At 31.2% G+C, this 13,946-nt stretch overlaps 2 protein-coding genes across 2 annotated transcripts; both read left to right on the top strand.

Moving 5' to 3' along the window:
- Positions 1 to 3,003: 3,003 nt before the first annotated feature.
- Tsp_01531 (Rap guanine nucleotide exchange factor 4) lies at positions 3,004 to 7,530 on the top strand. The gene is made up of 8 exons (XM_003377307.1): positions 3,004 to 3,008; positions 3,141 to 3,283; positions 3,822 to 3,910; positions 4,320 to 4,406; positions 5,114 to 5,177; positions 6,347 to 6,748; positions 6,782 to 7,008; positions 7,456 to 7,530. Exons 1-8 carry the CDS (start codon positions 3,004 to 3,006, stop codon positions 7,528 to 7,530), a joined length of 1,092 nt encoding a protein of 363 aa, XP_003377355.1.
- Positions 7,531 to 10,247: 2,717 nt separating this feature from the next.
- Positions 10,248 to 13,762, top strand: Tsp_01532 (putative Rap guanine nucleotide exchange factor 4). The gene is made up of 15 exons (XM_003377306.1): positions 10,248 to 10,265; positions 10,376 to 10,607; positions 10,663 to 10,861; positions 10,932 to 11,169; positions 11,225 to 11,472; positions 11,539 to 11,725; positions 11,815 to 11,985; positions 12,038 to 12,219; positions 12,251 to 12,453; positions 12,531 to 12,628; positions 12,708 to 13,018; positions 13,092 to 13,182; positions 13,249 to 13,387; positions 13,451 to 13,515; positions 13,580 to 13,762. Exons 1-15 carry the CDS (start codon positions 10,248 to 10,250, stop codon positions 13,760 to 13,762), a joined length of 2,565 nt encoding a protein of 854 aa, XP_003377354.1.
- The last annotated feature ends 184 nt before the right edge of the window (positions 13,763 to 13,946 follow it).

Genomic DNA, 13,946 nt, shown 5'->3' with positions numbered 1-13,946 from the left:
AGTTTAAAATAAACTGCTGTCGAATGTTGAAATGATGAATAGGTTATTTCATTTTTATTTGCAGCATTTTTTCTAATAATAAGTAAATTTTTATAAGTTTTTTACTTTTATTTAAGAAACTACTAAAAATGTTTCACCTTTTAAATAAATTTTTAAAATAATGCAAAGCAAATGATAAATATTTATTCATCTTCAGTGTATTTTAAAATAACTTTTATGCAGTGTTTCAATAATGAATGTTCATATACATATTTAGATGAATAAACTGATGTTATTAAACAAAATCTTTTAATGTAAAAAAATTGCATCCTTTTTATCTGCGTGGAGGAACAATATACGCGCATGAATTTTGGCATTACATTATAACTCAGTTTATTATGTTTTCTCTGTATTTTGTTGACTTAGAATTGTAAATAAATTTCTTGAATTGTATTATATATTTTGTGCATCACAAAGGATTGTCTGAATTTTCATAATGAGCATGTTGAAAAAGGAACTTTACATGTCGTCACCTAAGTCAAATTCGTGTGATGAGCAAGCCATGCCACCAAAAACAAAGAACATTTTCAAAACAGCTCTGTTTGCAATGGCTTTCAAAAGGGCTTGCTCTAAAAGGTAAGCATTTTTGATTTACACAATTTTTCAATGTATTAATAAATGAGAATCTAGGAAAAGCATAAAATGAAATTCAGCTTTATTATATTAAATATTGAAAATAGAAATCTTTTTAAAAAGTACCTCAAAACTGAAGAACAGAGAATGAAATTTAAATTTAAAATGCGATATTTATGTATTTTATATTTAAAGGATTTTTTTCAAAATGGATAAGCTGAAATGAAATTACGAATTATTTGCATTTATTTCAGGAAATTTTTAAATAGCAGTCCTGTCATTTAACAAGTGAATTCGATAATGTTTATAATTTTCTTTGCAAAGCATATTATTATAATTATAAAAAATTCAACAACAACTTTAATTTTGAAAAATAAAGTAGAGCATCAAGTCACTTATAATTTTAATAATACAAGAAATATTGTTGTGAAGCATTTTGATTTTCTAATGTTTTCACTTCAACAATTTTTTCATTTATTTATTGCATTTTAAATGTTTTAAGTCGATAAAAATTATTGAAAAATTCAGTTAAAAGTTTGAAGCTGTTTAGAAAACACATTGTTTCTTTATTGTTTAATAATTATAAATATGTTTGAAAAATATGCACAATTTTAAGAAATTGAAAATATAATGTATTAAGATAGGCATGTAATTATAAAGTTTTTGACTATTAGCTCAAAGGTAAACTTCTAAAAATTCATTTGACGTATATTTACGTATTTACTAAGTTTAGTCATTTATTTCGTATTTAAAAATAGAAATGCAGCAGTTATGTTTATAATATCAATATTATATTTTTATGCGCAACATTAACTAGTATATATGACCGTAGTTGTATTAGAAGTTTGCAGTAAAGAATATATAAATTTATCTTCAAAATGACAAAAAGATAATTGTACAAATTTTAGTGCATAAAATTTTTAATTCTTATTAATGAAGCGCATTGATAATGCTTGAAGTTTTATTGGAAGTACTGAAAACTATTTCTTGTAGCTTCACAAAATTCACAATTTTGTTGCTCAATTCTTGTTGCTTCACAAAATATGATAACTGCTATATATGTCAGGAACTTTTATTTTTCATTTTATTATGCTTAAAAACATCTCAGAACAAATAATGGTGATATGAATAATAATATAATAGTTGTATTTATTATTTTAATAATTTTATTGTTAATTATTATTTAATCAGAATTAAGTTGTTGTAAATGAAAATTTGAACAATAAATGCATTTCTTTAGCAGTATGTCTTTCATATTTTGCATACATTTTTTCAGTATATTAAAAATTTTGCCAGTATTAAGTAATTGCACGAAGAGATAATTTTTTGCTCATGATTATTTATTTTCTTAGAAATTCAATCATAAAGTAAACAATGTCACATTCTATTAGAATAATCATGCAAACTGTTTTGTGAATTACAGTTGTCAATAGTGGTGGATATTGTTTGAATGCTAAAATTAAATTAATCCTTTGAGAAAATGACGTTTGCCAAATCTGACTGAGTGAACACGTCGTAAGATGGCTCCAATACTGTGATTTTCCTTTTTCAGTCAATATTCCAAAGTTCTAAAGGCGGTATAAAATTACGCCATCAATGAAGTGAACTTTTTTCACTTTTGCTAATCATATTAATATTGTAATCTTAAAAAATTTTTGTTCTTCATTAATTTATCTTTGAATCGTTGATCAACCAGTTCAGCTGTCGATTGATCAGCTTTTAAGTTTAATTTGTGAAATTAATTATTTTTATTTTTAATATACAGAATTGGAATTGTTTTTATGAAAACCATGCATTCAATTGTCATTGATTAACTTTTACTTATTAATCAATTTTAAAATTTACCATTCTGCATTATTGCAGGTTGCTTTATCTTTTTGTTCTTCTATTATTCAACTATTGTTACATATTGATATGTATGTGGATATTAGAGAAATGTGCATGTAGGAAGGTAAAAAATTGTTTTCTGTTTTCAAGCTTAAATGGAACCATGATAGGAAGTGATGGTAAGATCAGAAGGGAGGAAATTTCGCTTATTGATTCAAACTGATGCATTAATCGAAACCACGCGATCTTCTTGAACTACGCTTCCCCTCTCCCATGAATGTTGCCGTATTAAAATCAATTCTTATTCAGACAACCTTCTGGTAAAGTGAAAATTTATATACGATTGTAGCATTGTAACCTCCTATGCAAAGAATTGGCGTTTCAATGATTTTCACATTTCTAATCAACTTCTTCTTCTCCTTCTTCTTTTTCTTTTTTGACAATTTTATGAAATTTACAATCCCGCTTTAATAATTTTATTCTTAACACCTTTATTGCTATTATCAATTCTCACTTGCCATATTGAAATGAATTTTCATAAAATCGATTGATAGATGTAGTGAAATGAGGTAAGGATACGAACATTGATGATGTTATAGTGGAATTTTGTTGTTGTTGTTGGTTTATGAGACAACAAGCCAACTGCTTGCTTTAGTAACTTTCGAAAAAGAAGAAGCTTTTATAATTTTTTATTTTATTAGCATCAAAAAAGTTTCCCATGCCGACTGCAATTCAGTAGCTGATCGAATACGCGGCGTTGCAGCGTTTGAGCACTTCAGCCAGCAATTAGTGGAACTGCTAGCCTCCCGCGGCTTATATGAAGAACTTGATGCCGGCATTGTTCGTAAGTAAATTGTTCTCATTTTCTCACTGAAAATAAACATTGGCTTTAAAGTGAAATAACTCTATTAAAGATTTCAAATTTTATTAATTAAAATTAATGCTTTGGATTTTTTATTTTTTATAATATACATGGTAATTTGAAATGTTCAATAAACGCATTGAAATTGTGAAATTTTATTTAACTTTTTCAAATCTATTAAAACGTGCATTGCTTTTTAATTTCAAAATAACTCTGATGTTTCATTTTCCAATAAATTGCATTACAATAATTATTTATTGCAAAAGTTGGATTTTTATTTTTACAATTTTGCAAAGCGACGTTTTCTTAATAACATTCTGAATTGATAAATTCAAATCTATTCATTCATTTTATTACTTTTATCTTTTTATTTAGTATGCTACTTTGTAATAATTTATTATTATAATTTTATTAAATTTATTATTTAGAATTTTTTTATTTTAAAATACAATATGCGCGCACACACATATATGCATGTATAAACGAATTAATTCTGTTTACATGTGGATGAACATTTCAGTCTTCTGCGAAGGAAAACCCAGCAGTAATTGGTATGCGCTGTTGGATGGTTCAGTAGATTTGTATTGTTATGATCCAGAAAAACCTTCAGTAAGTATTCAATTTTATTCAATGTCCAATGCATACTTTTAATTGTTTTAATAATATACACATTAAAATTTACTGAAGCCATGTTTATTTGTTTGTTTTTCATTTTTTAATTAAAAATATATTGTTCAAGCTTACAAGTCTATATCATTTGATTTTCATTTTTATTTATTGAGCAAAATTTTCATTATTAATTATTAAGATAGAAATATAATAATTAACTTGCCTAAGGTTCATTTGTATAAAAAAGAACAAGCTATATAATAATTTTTGAAAGACAAAATCACAAGAGCCTTGAAGGAATTTTCATTTTATTTTATTATGAACTTTTAACAAAAGATTACTCATTTTTACATCTTTTTCAAATCTGTTTAAAAACTTTCTAATTTATTATATATTCTTATCATTTCAGGAACTTGTGAAAATTAAAACATTACATTCTGGATGCACTTTTGGGGAAGGGGCCCTAAATAAACAGCTTCAACCATGCACAGCAATAGTAAGTCAACGTTCTCAGTTCATTCGCTTGGATTTTTCCAGTCTCTCTTTGATTTGGGAAGTAAGTGTTTTGTAGAAATTTTTAGACATATAATTTTTATTATGAATCTACATTAAAATTACAATTTGCTTTATCATTCAATTTTCTCCAAGCATAACTTTGAAAAGAAATTCCCCTGATGCGAAGTGTTGATGTTTAGTTTTCAAACGCATAATAAATCACTTATAATAATCATTATAGCGTTTGATATTTTTAATTTGCAAAAAATATTGAAACAAGCTTTAATTGCTTGTTCAATTTTTGAAAGTGGAGTAGATTAAACATTATTTTAATAATTTAAAATGGTTTATCTATTATTTTCTATTAGCATAAATTTAAAACCATAAAATTTAAACTTTTCATTCATTCACTTATTTTAAATAACTTTATTGTTTATCTTCATTGGTGAATTTTATTTGAAACATGAAAAGATGAAAAATGAATATATTTTCACTTTGTAAAACTACAATTCAATTGTACATTTGCATCTGTTTCGACATTTATTATTTGCTCATATTGTAAAAGTCATATTTATAATAGAGTGTAACTGAAATTTATTTTTAGTTGTAGAATGATAGATAAAAGATAATAATAATAAATGATGCATATTATTATAATGATTTGTTATTTTCAGTGATGTTTATCATTAATGATTATTCATTTTTCAGCAGTATGAAAATGAACTTATGCAAAATACAGTATCACTGGAAAGCATTGTCAAAAATAAGTTTGGTAAGTGAGGGTAATTTATCGATGAAGAAAAATTTTCAAAATGACAAGTGCATCTGTGCATTATAATGCGCATTATAATCATTGAATCAAAATGTTTATAATCACCAGAGAGTGATTTGAATTTTTATGTTTTCTTTAATTTACATCAAATAATAAATAAATAAATATGCATATGGATGTTTTTTTGTTTTAATTGTAATCAATTTAATCATTTAAGTTGCACGTCAAAGATTTCTTTATTCTATTCTGCGTGTAAATTAAAATTGGTTAATTGTGTTTCTTCCTGTTTCTATAGCTTTTATGGTTTATTTCAAAAAGTAAAAAAATATGATTGATTATATGTTGGTATAAGTTTTTTTCAAAAAGTAAATTCATGCTGTTTTAATTTCAATTTTATCATCGCAGTTGACTTTTTTGCTTTGAAATGATGCTTTGGCAAAGCAAAAGCAAAATGCTTGAAATTCTCGGATTTGTTTTATAAAATAATGCAATGTGTGCAATTGCAAAAGAATTTATAAGATTCATTCAATTATTTTCTGCAATCAGTTAAACATTGATGTCATCAAACAATGCAGAATGCATGATGAAAGCATATTTTTTTTCATTAATTTTCTCGAACATAGAAAAAGCTGAAAATTGATTAAATGCATTTTTGCATGGTGAAGGTTATGCAAGGAATTGGCTAAAAGGCAAAATTTGAATTTGCAATGAAGTTTGAAAAAAAAATTAATTTTCTTTTCGAATTAGTCATCAACACTAAAACGTGCACACAGATAGGATTGTAAGTGAAAATCCAGTGAACGAACAATTTTGACAAGTGAATCATATCAGTTGAGTGAAAATTTATTTACACTTCAGTAGAAGAAACAAAATGGACATTAAAAAGAATTAAGGATCGATCATATTTAATGATAATTTTAATAGAAAAAAAAATAAATAGACGAGTGATTTTCTATAAAAAGCAAAGGTACAAGCTGTTACAGTTGCAGTGGAAGAATTATTTCCGTTGTTGATCATAGTAGAGATGAGAGTTAATAAAGCTGAATTGTCATGTTTGTTTTGTAAATCAAAAAATGAAATAATTATACATATAGTCATATGTATGTATATATATATGTTTAATTTACATATGTTGGTGTTAATTTTTTACTTTCTTTTTGGAAATTTAGTGAAAGCTTCAAGTTCAAAAATATCGAAAGGAGTGAAGCAAGCTGATTCAGTTTCGTTGTCAGCATTTAAATCAGAGACAGCTTTTGCTGCTGCGAGCAATTACAAGCCATCAAAGGAAGAGGCTGTCAATTGTGATCCAAAACAAACTGCGGCCAGTGTCGGAGAACAAATGTCGCTGAAAGCTAATCAACCGTTTCCAATGAGCAGGGGTGTGGCCGCGTCGGACAGCTCTGCTTTGCTGAGCAGCCGTGCGAAATATTCACCACTGATGGACACCACCTCGTCGACAAGTTCTTTTCTTTCGGACACTGACCAGTCGACAACGGACAGTCAAGTCAGTTCAAAATTTTCCATTCAAATAAAAAAGAAGAAGAAGAAGAAGAAGCCTGAAAAGAGAAAAGGTTTGAAGAATAATTTCCAATCGTTTCATTCAGTCTATTGCACGATGCCGGCGGATTCGTCGGTCGATCCACAGCGTGAAGTGAGCACTTTGAGGAAAAGCAGCTCAGTGGGCGATAAGCTTGAAGCGAAAAATCCAGCAACCAGCATCGGTGATCCGATGGCTGAACCAGCAAACGGTATTACAACTAATGCTACCGCTACTGCTCGTCCTGATGATTCACAAGTCAATAATAATTTGATTGAATTGAAAAATCTTCTGGTGAGTACACTTTTCAATTTTTTAAAAATTACTTTTGCTTTTTATATTATACTTTTATTTTATTAAACTGCAAATATAGTAGTAGTAGTAGTAGTACTAGAAGAAAAATTAACACATTATGCTTGTTGAATGAAAAATCCAAAATAGATTCTGACATTTACACGTTTAGCGTACAATGTTGAAATAATGAAATTCATTTTTCCTTTTCTCTTGCATTTTTATGGAAATTTATGGAAATTTTAAAAATACTTTTACAAAAATAACACGATACTTGAAAATCATATCACATTTCAATTTTTCCAATTCAACATGACAAAGTTGACTTTCAGTTTTCAAACTGTAAATTATTCAATATTTAAAATTGCACCAATTATAAATTTATAATGACAACATGTTGTCAAATTTATTTATCTCTGTTGAATTGTATTGATTTCAACCTCTCTTCAGAAAAACTTCTGTACCAACTTTTGTGCAGCAATAACAACAATACCAACATCTGATACTGTACTCCATGTGCAATGAGCATTATTGAAATTTTCAAAGTTTTAAAATGTTGATTAATTAATTTCTGTTTTTTGTTCAATTCAATTTCACCATACTTTTCATGTACATTGAATTTACATTTCAAAATTAAGTTTCCATTAGAGACAAATAAATTGAAATTTTGATTGCCATCAGATGAATTTGCAGAGATAATTTTCCATTACCACTTGATTTTGTTAAGTGAAAATTGCCCATTTTGAAATTTTATTCAAATGCAAAAATTTTGTATATAAAAATCAGTTTTGTACTTTTTATTCCAAATGAAATTTCATAAAAAAAATTTAAAACTATATTTTCAAATCAATTATTGCTGCTGTTGGTGGTGGTGTTTGTGATTTCGAATTTCAACGCTCTCATGCATGAGAAAATGGAAAAATTACAACATTTTCAAAATTTATTCTTAAGTTTTAACATGAGGAAATTCTTCATATTTTGCATACGTCATCCAGTGACGTAGGAGAAAATTAGTAGGTGTTTGAAAGAGAGTCTAATTTTCATGTAATAAATGATCAATTGAAAAAAATTACAGTCGTTAGCAAAATTTCGTCAACAATATTTGCTCGTTAAATCACAACAGTATTTAATCTAATAATAGAACAGCAGAAAAAAAGCATAATTCAATCGTGATTTTTTTATTTTTATTAACGCGAGTGACAATTAAAAAAATACAAAGGGCAAAATTGTTCACCACAATATTTGCATATTGAATTTGTGCTAAATTTGTTCTGTTTCAAAAAGCTGCACATCCACACTTATACATTCGTATTTTTTGTTCACGTTGAGTGAAAATTAATTGCATTTTCAAAAATTGAACTGAACAATTTTATCTTACATCAAATTGGATATTAATCAAAATTCCTTTTTTGATGACAGTTTTTTATTTTAATAATTATCATTTTTCATCGCGCATACACACACACACATACATACATATATATATTTATCGAAGAGTGATTATTTATTGCATAAAGTGAGATTGATCAGGAAAATGTGTGTGCTTCGGCAGAATGTGCGCATCATCGATTTTGATCATCATTTCAACGGCAATATAGCAAAACAAGATCACATACGCTTGAATTATATTATTGATCATATAGATTGGAGAAAATTTTATTGCAATTTATGGAAATTTTTATTTTTTATTTTATTGCTTCACAATGATCATCAAGGAACGTTGTACGTTGTTTGTTTGGAATTTATGAGAAAGAAAAACAAAATTTTTACCTCTTAAAAATGAATGGTTCATCGTAAACGAAGATTATTGGTTTTTTGCAATTCTGCATTTTCAGTTTCTATTATTTGTGTGAAATTGATTTGAAAATTTTCAAATGCTGAATTCGTCTTCGGAAATCGATCAGTTTCCGTTGCAATGCAAATTCATCCCAAAGTGTGAATTGTGGCTCAGTTGGATGGATGACTTTCGATCCGACGCCATCCCACGCCTGTATTATCCATCTACATAAGATACGCCTATTTCGTTCGCATTTTTCAAAAACGCTATAAGGCATTCATTGACACGACAAAACTATAATTAACATGAATGATAATGATGATATTTACACACATCCATAACTTTTCCATGCCAAGACAAAAAATAGCTCGTAAGATAAGAGAGAGATTTTCTTTTCTTTTTTCTATTGTTAATTTTTGTAAATTTCACTGTACGGCATGCAATATTGGCTAACACCAACGTCCATCAGCGTGTTTAAAATTGGATCCAAAAAATGCGCTAATTGAATTCCAAGCGACTTGTTAAACGAGTTAAAATATCAGACGAGTTTTTCCTTTGGTCTTTTTATAATTCGAAAATGAAATAGAAAAGCAAGAAATAATTCTGCTTGAAGCCGGCTATGTTTGAGTGGAAAATTGAATTGCAAAATTGCACAACGCTAACAAATGCCGTGTGCATAAGATGGACAGAGTGGACGGCGCCGGCGTTCAAAGCGTAGGCTTGAAACGTGCCCCAAGGTTGGAGTCTCGTTGCTAATTATTGATTCATTCATCCGCCATTTATTGCCAGTAGAGTGAATTTGAAATTCTTGCATGAAACAAGCGAATGCTTGAATAAAAAGCGTGGGAGAACACTTCTTCTTCGTTTTCTTCTTCATCTTTTGTTTTTTTTAAATTTATTTTTAATCCTTTGAAAACAGACTCCATTCTCTCTCTCTCTTTCTACGTTGAAGATGCTCATCAATTCCAATCTTTGATGAATAGAAATTATTCAACAGTGAAAATTATGGTAATTTTCTTCTTCTACTTTTTTTTCCACTGGGCGACAAGAAAAGAACCTTCATCATCATTGGTTGAACATATTTCACATTGAATATTTTTCTTTTTTGGCTTTATATTTCCTCTTCAATTATCAAATAATCAATAACCGCTACCACTTTTCTCGTATTTCATGACAATGTAAATAAGCTTTTTCTACATTGCTTAGGTTTTCATCTACTACTACTTTTTCTTCTTATTCTTTTTGCTTATTTGTTTTCTTACTCGAAGAACTTTATTCAAATATTCCCTTCTCTCATCAGTAAGAATAATAATAATAAATTAAATGATTTTCATTGACAAAATGCCATTTTTTTCAATTCACTAAATAATTCAACATCAACATACTATTGCTAATACTACTACTACTACCACTACTTTTCTTTGAGAAAAGTAACTTTTTCCTCCTGCTTCTCCATTGCACATACATGATTCACTCACCTTTGGTAAATATGCACTTTTTTTCAGCAGTCAGAATAAACGATATTGAAAATTTTTATTCACAGTTCTTGTTTTCATTTATTACCTTATTTATGAATAAATATCACACATTCAGACTCCGGATATGCAAATCAGCTGGGCAAGTCGTGTGCTTCGTTCGGCAATGGTTGTGCGTTCGCCGAATATGATTCGTGATCGAAAATTCCAAATGACCCTGTACAAGCGTTGCATGGTCGGCACGGAGATGGTCGACTGGCTGCTGCGTCAGAGCAATTCAGTTGTACAAAATCGCATGCAAGCGGCCGGAATTTGGCAAGTGCTGCTCGAAGAAGGCATCATACATCATGGTAATTTGTGGTCTGTTCGTTTTTCATTATTCCACTGTGACAACAATAATTTCAGTTACTCACGAATATCCTTTTTTGGATAAATACCTCTTCTACCGGTGGGTGGAAGATGAACGATCCACTGATGCGGCGGTGCGTGCGTTGAATTTGTCCGACGATGATGGAATTTATTCTGAAAACGATTTCTTGTTGGCCATCAGCAATCTGTCCATCATGGGACCGGATGCTTTATTCAGAATGGTTCTTCGAAAAGCGTAACCAATTTTGATAAATTATTAAAATTATTATTCACTTGCATTTTCGCTCATCTCATCCCATTTTCAGTCCCAACGAACGAAGCAATGAAGAATTGGAAGTGGTTTTTGAAGAATTATTAAACATCAAAGCGTTGTCCAATCTGAGCACCATGGTCAAGCGTGAACTGGCCACGGTGATCATGTTTGAACAGCACCAAAATGCCGGCACGGTTCTCTTTCGACAGGGTGACCAAGGCAAATCCTGGTATATCATACTGAAGGGTTCGGTCAATGTTGTCATTCACGGCAAAGTACCTACCTCGCCTGTGTTTTGTTTATTTAAAATTTTTTTTGCTTCATCCAAAATTCTTACATCGCTAGGGTGTTGTGTGCACTCTGCAAGAGGGTGATGATTTTGGAAAGCTGGCTTTGGTCAACGATGCTCCGAGGGCGGCTACAATTATCCTGAATGAAAATTGTTGCCAGTTTCTTCGCGTGGACAAGCACGACTTTGATCGTATACTGCGCGACGTTGAAGCCAACACTGTACGCCTAAAAGAGCACGGTCACGATGTGCTGGTTTTGGAAAAAGTGCCAATACGCGTCAATCGTTCTCCAATTGCCTACAGGTTGTTGAGAATAAAAATTTGTGAATTTTGCATTTTAGCATAGTTGAACCAAATTATCCACTTCAGATATTCAGTAATGGCGGGAACACCGGAGAAAATGGTCGAATATTTACTAGAAACGAGAATTGATTGTGCAAAAGATGAAGACATCGCGGATACGTTCATGGAAGATTTCATCTTGACGCATTTGATTTTCATGCCTACCAATGAACTCTGCAACGCACTTACAATTTATTATCAGCAAGGCTGTTCTGTAAGTTATTATTAATTGTTTCATTCCACTGTTCAACAGTTCTATCTGTATTGTATTCCAAATTTTCTTCTTTAATATTGAAAATATAGAGTATCAATGGCAACTCGGCTTTGTCAGAGTCGATTTTGACCGAAAGTGTCGAACACCAGCTCAGTTTTCGCAAGCGAGTGATCGCTTTCTTGCAAGCTTGGATTCAAATATCCGGACACATGTTCTACGAAGATCCAGTTGGTGCTGCGTTCATCGAGGTGATGGTGGTGGTGATTGTTGGTCAGCCTGCTTGGCCGGGATGTCAATGTTTAGAATTTCTAGGAAATGTACTGCGCCATCTTGGAAGACAGTCGAGACCATCCGCAACTGTTGCCCGAATTGACCATAGTGGAAAAGCTGATGCGGGAGCGTGAACAAGCGCTCGGCTCGAGTGCCAGACCGCCGGTGATCCTTTCGGACAACAACTTCATCCGTGAATTGCCGGCCAATTCGCCGGTTTTGCCGTTCGATTTATGTAAATTTCCATATTCACAGTTTCACTTTTGACAAAAACGAAACGTTACTCCTCCTTACCCACGCAGGTATTGTGAAAGTGAACAGCTCGGACTCGCTGAGAACGTCGACATTGAAAATACGCGTCGACCAGACTTGTGAGACGATCAAGCGTATGGCGTCGCAGAAGCTCGGCTTGGGCAACGGTGAAGGGGTCGAACTGGTGGAAGTGAAATCAAACAGAGGTGTGTGTGGGTGTGAGTGTGGGCACAACTTGTGCGATGCACAAGTGTTGTTTGTCAAAGCAGAATTCACTTTTTAGAAAAAAATATCTTCGCGCCAAATGACACAGGAATCCCGACAAGCATGAGCCACAACGGACGGCTGTTCGCCTGCTTCAAAGATCAAGTCGAATCATTGGTATATTTTGTTGAAATCACCCTGGATGAAGCTTAACATATTTTTGAATTAAATTTTGAAATTATATTCCACTTTTTAGAGCCCACTTCCGGAACAAGCTGGTCCAAGTGAAAGTGTACATTCGGTGATATTGGAAACGCTGACAAGCACCGAATTAGCTCAACACTTGCTAATTTACCACTGGCAATTGTTCATCAACACGCACGAATACGAGCTGCTTTATCACGTGGTGGGCAGGAATCTTTTTCCTGGAAAAGTGCCGGTCAATTTGGACTTGCTCATCCGACGTTTCAACGAGTTGCAATTTTGGGTTATAACTGAAATTTTGCTCTGCGGCAGTGTGTCCAAACGGGCGCACGTGGTGAAAAAGTTCATCAAAATAGCTCTACAGTAATGATGGAATAAATTTTGAATTTTAAACTGAAATCAAATTTAATATCTTTTTGTTTTGAAAAATTTTCAGCTGCAAAGCCAATCAAGATTTGTTTTCATTTTTTGCCATTACCCTTGGCTTGAGCAACGTAGCAATCAGTCGACTATCTCAAACTTGGGAGGTAAATGCAAATTTATTAGATTTTTTTGGGTATCATCTCCTACTAACCAACCAACGGTCGATTCAGAAAGTAAACGCCAAATTTCGCAAGTTGTTTTTCGAATTTGAAAGCCTTCTCGATCCGTCCCGCAACCATCGAGCCTACAGACTGTTAGTAGCGAAGATGAAACCTCCAACCATACCATTCATACCACTGCTTCTCAAAGGTGAAATATCCATGTATACAACAACAAAAATATCCATGTATATATATATATACATAATTTTAGATCTTCTTTTCGCACACGAGGGTAATAAAACTTATTTCGACGGCATGGTGAATTTTGAAAAAATGGTAAACTACCTAATATATCATTGCAAATTAATTTATATTAATGCTTTAAAATTAATTTATATAGCACATGATGGCTCAGACACTTCGCAATCACAGAATGTACAAGTCGCAAATGCTGCAAATTGATTCGTCAAAGATTCCAACGGATGCTCAACATTTGGTGCGCAATTTCAGAATCATCGATGACCAACGGAAATTTCTTCGACTATCACAGCTTCTAGAGCCGAAGCAAAAAGATACCACATAAAAGTATCCATCTTCATGCAAAACAACAACAGAAACAATAACAACTAACTCAACTGCCTGTTGCGATAGAACAATAAATTGTTTTTGATTGGAGAAAATGGTCCATTGATGATTTTTCACAACCTTTCACGTAATCTTTTCATTTCGAAACAATTCTAATTAATAAAAAACAATTTTAAAAATAT

Source organism: Trichinella spiralis (genome assembly GCF_000181795.1).
Source record: "Trichinella spiralis strain ISS 195 chromosome Unknown Scfld4, whole genome shotgun sequence".
Classification (NCBI taxonomy): Eukaryota; Metazoa; Nematoda; class Enoplea; order Trichinellida; family Trichinellidae; genus Trichinella; species Trichinella spiralis.
Note: the sequence above shows the minus strand (reverse complement) of the source record. Positions and strands in the feature narration are given on the sequence as shown.

What these genes read in the sequence shown, in the direction of transcription:
- Tsp_01531 (XM_003377307.1), top strand. An exon ending in CATTGTCAAAAATAAGTTTG is followed by an intron (nt 5,178 to 6,346) that starts GTAAGTGAGGGT and finishes TTGGAAATTTAG; the next exon opens with TGAAAGCTTCAAGTTCAAAA. An exon ending in TTGAATTGAAAAATCTTCTG is followed by an intron (nt 7,009 to 7,455) that starts GTGAGTACACTT and finishes ACCTCTCTTCAG; the next exon opens with AAAAACTTCTGTACCAACTT.
- Tsp_01532 (XM_003377306.1), top strand. An exon ending in AGAATGGTTCTTCGAAAAGC is followed by an intron (nt 10,862 to 10,931) that starts GTAACCAATTTT and finishes TCCCATTTTCAG; the next exon opens with TCCCAACGAACGAAGCAATG. An exon ending in GCAAAGTACCTACCTCGCCT is followed by an intron (nt 11,170 to 11,224) that starts GTGTTTTGTTTA and finishes TTACATCGCTAG; the next exon opens with GGTGTTGTGTGCACTCTGCA.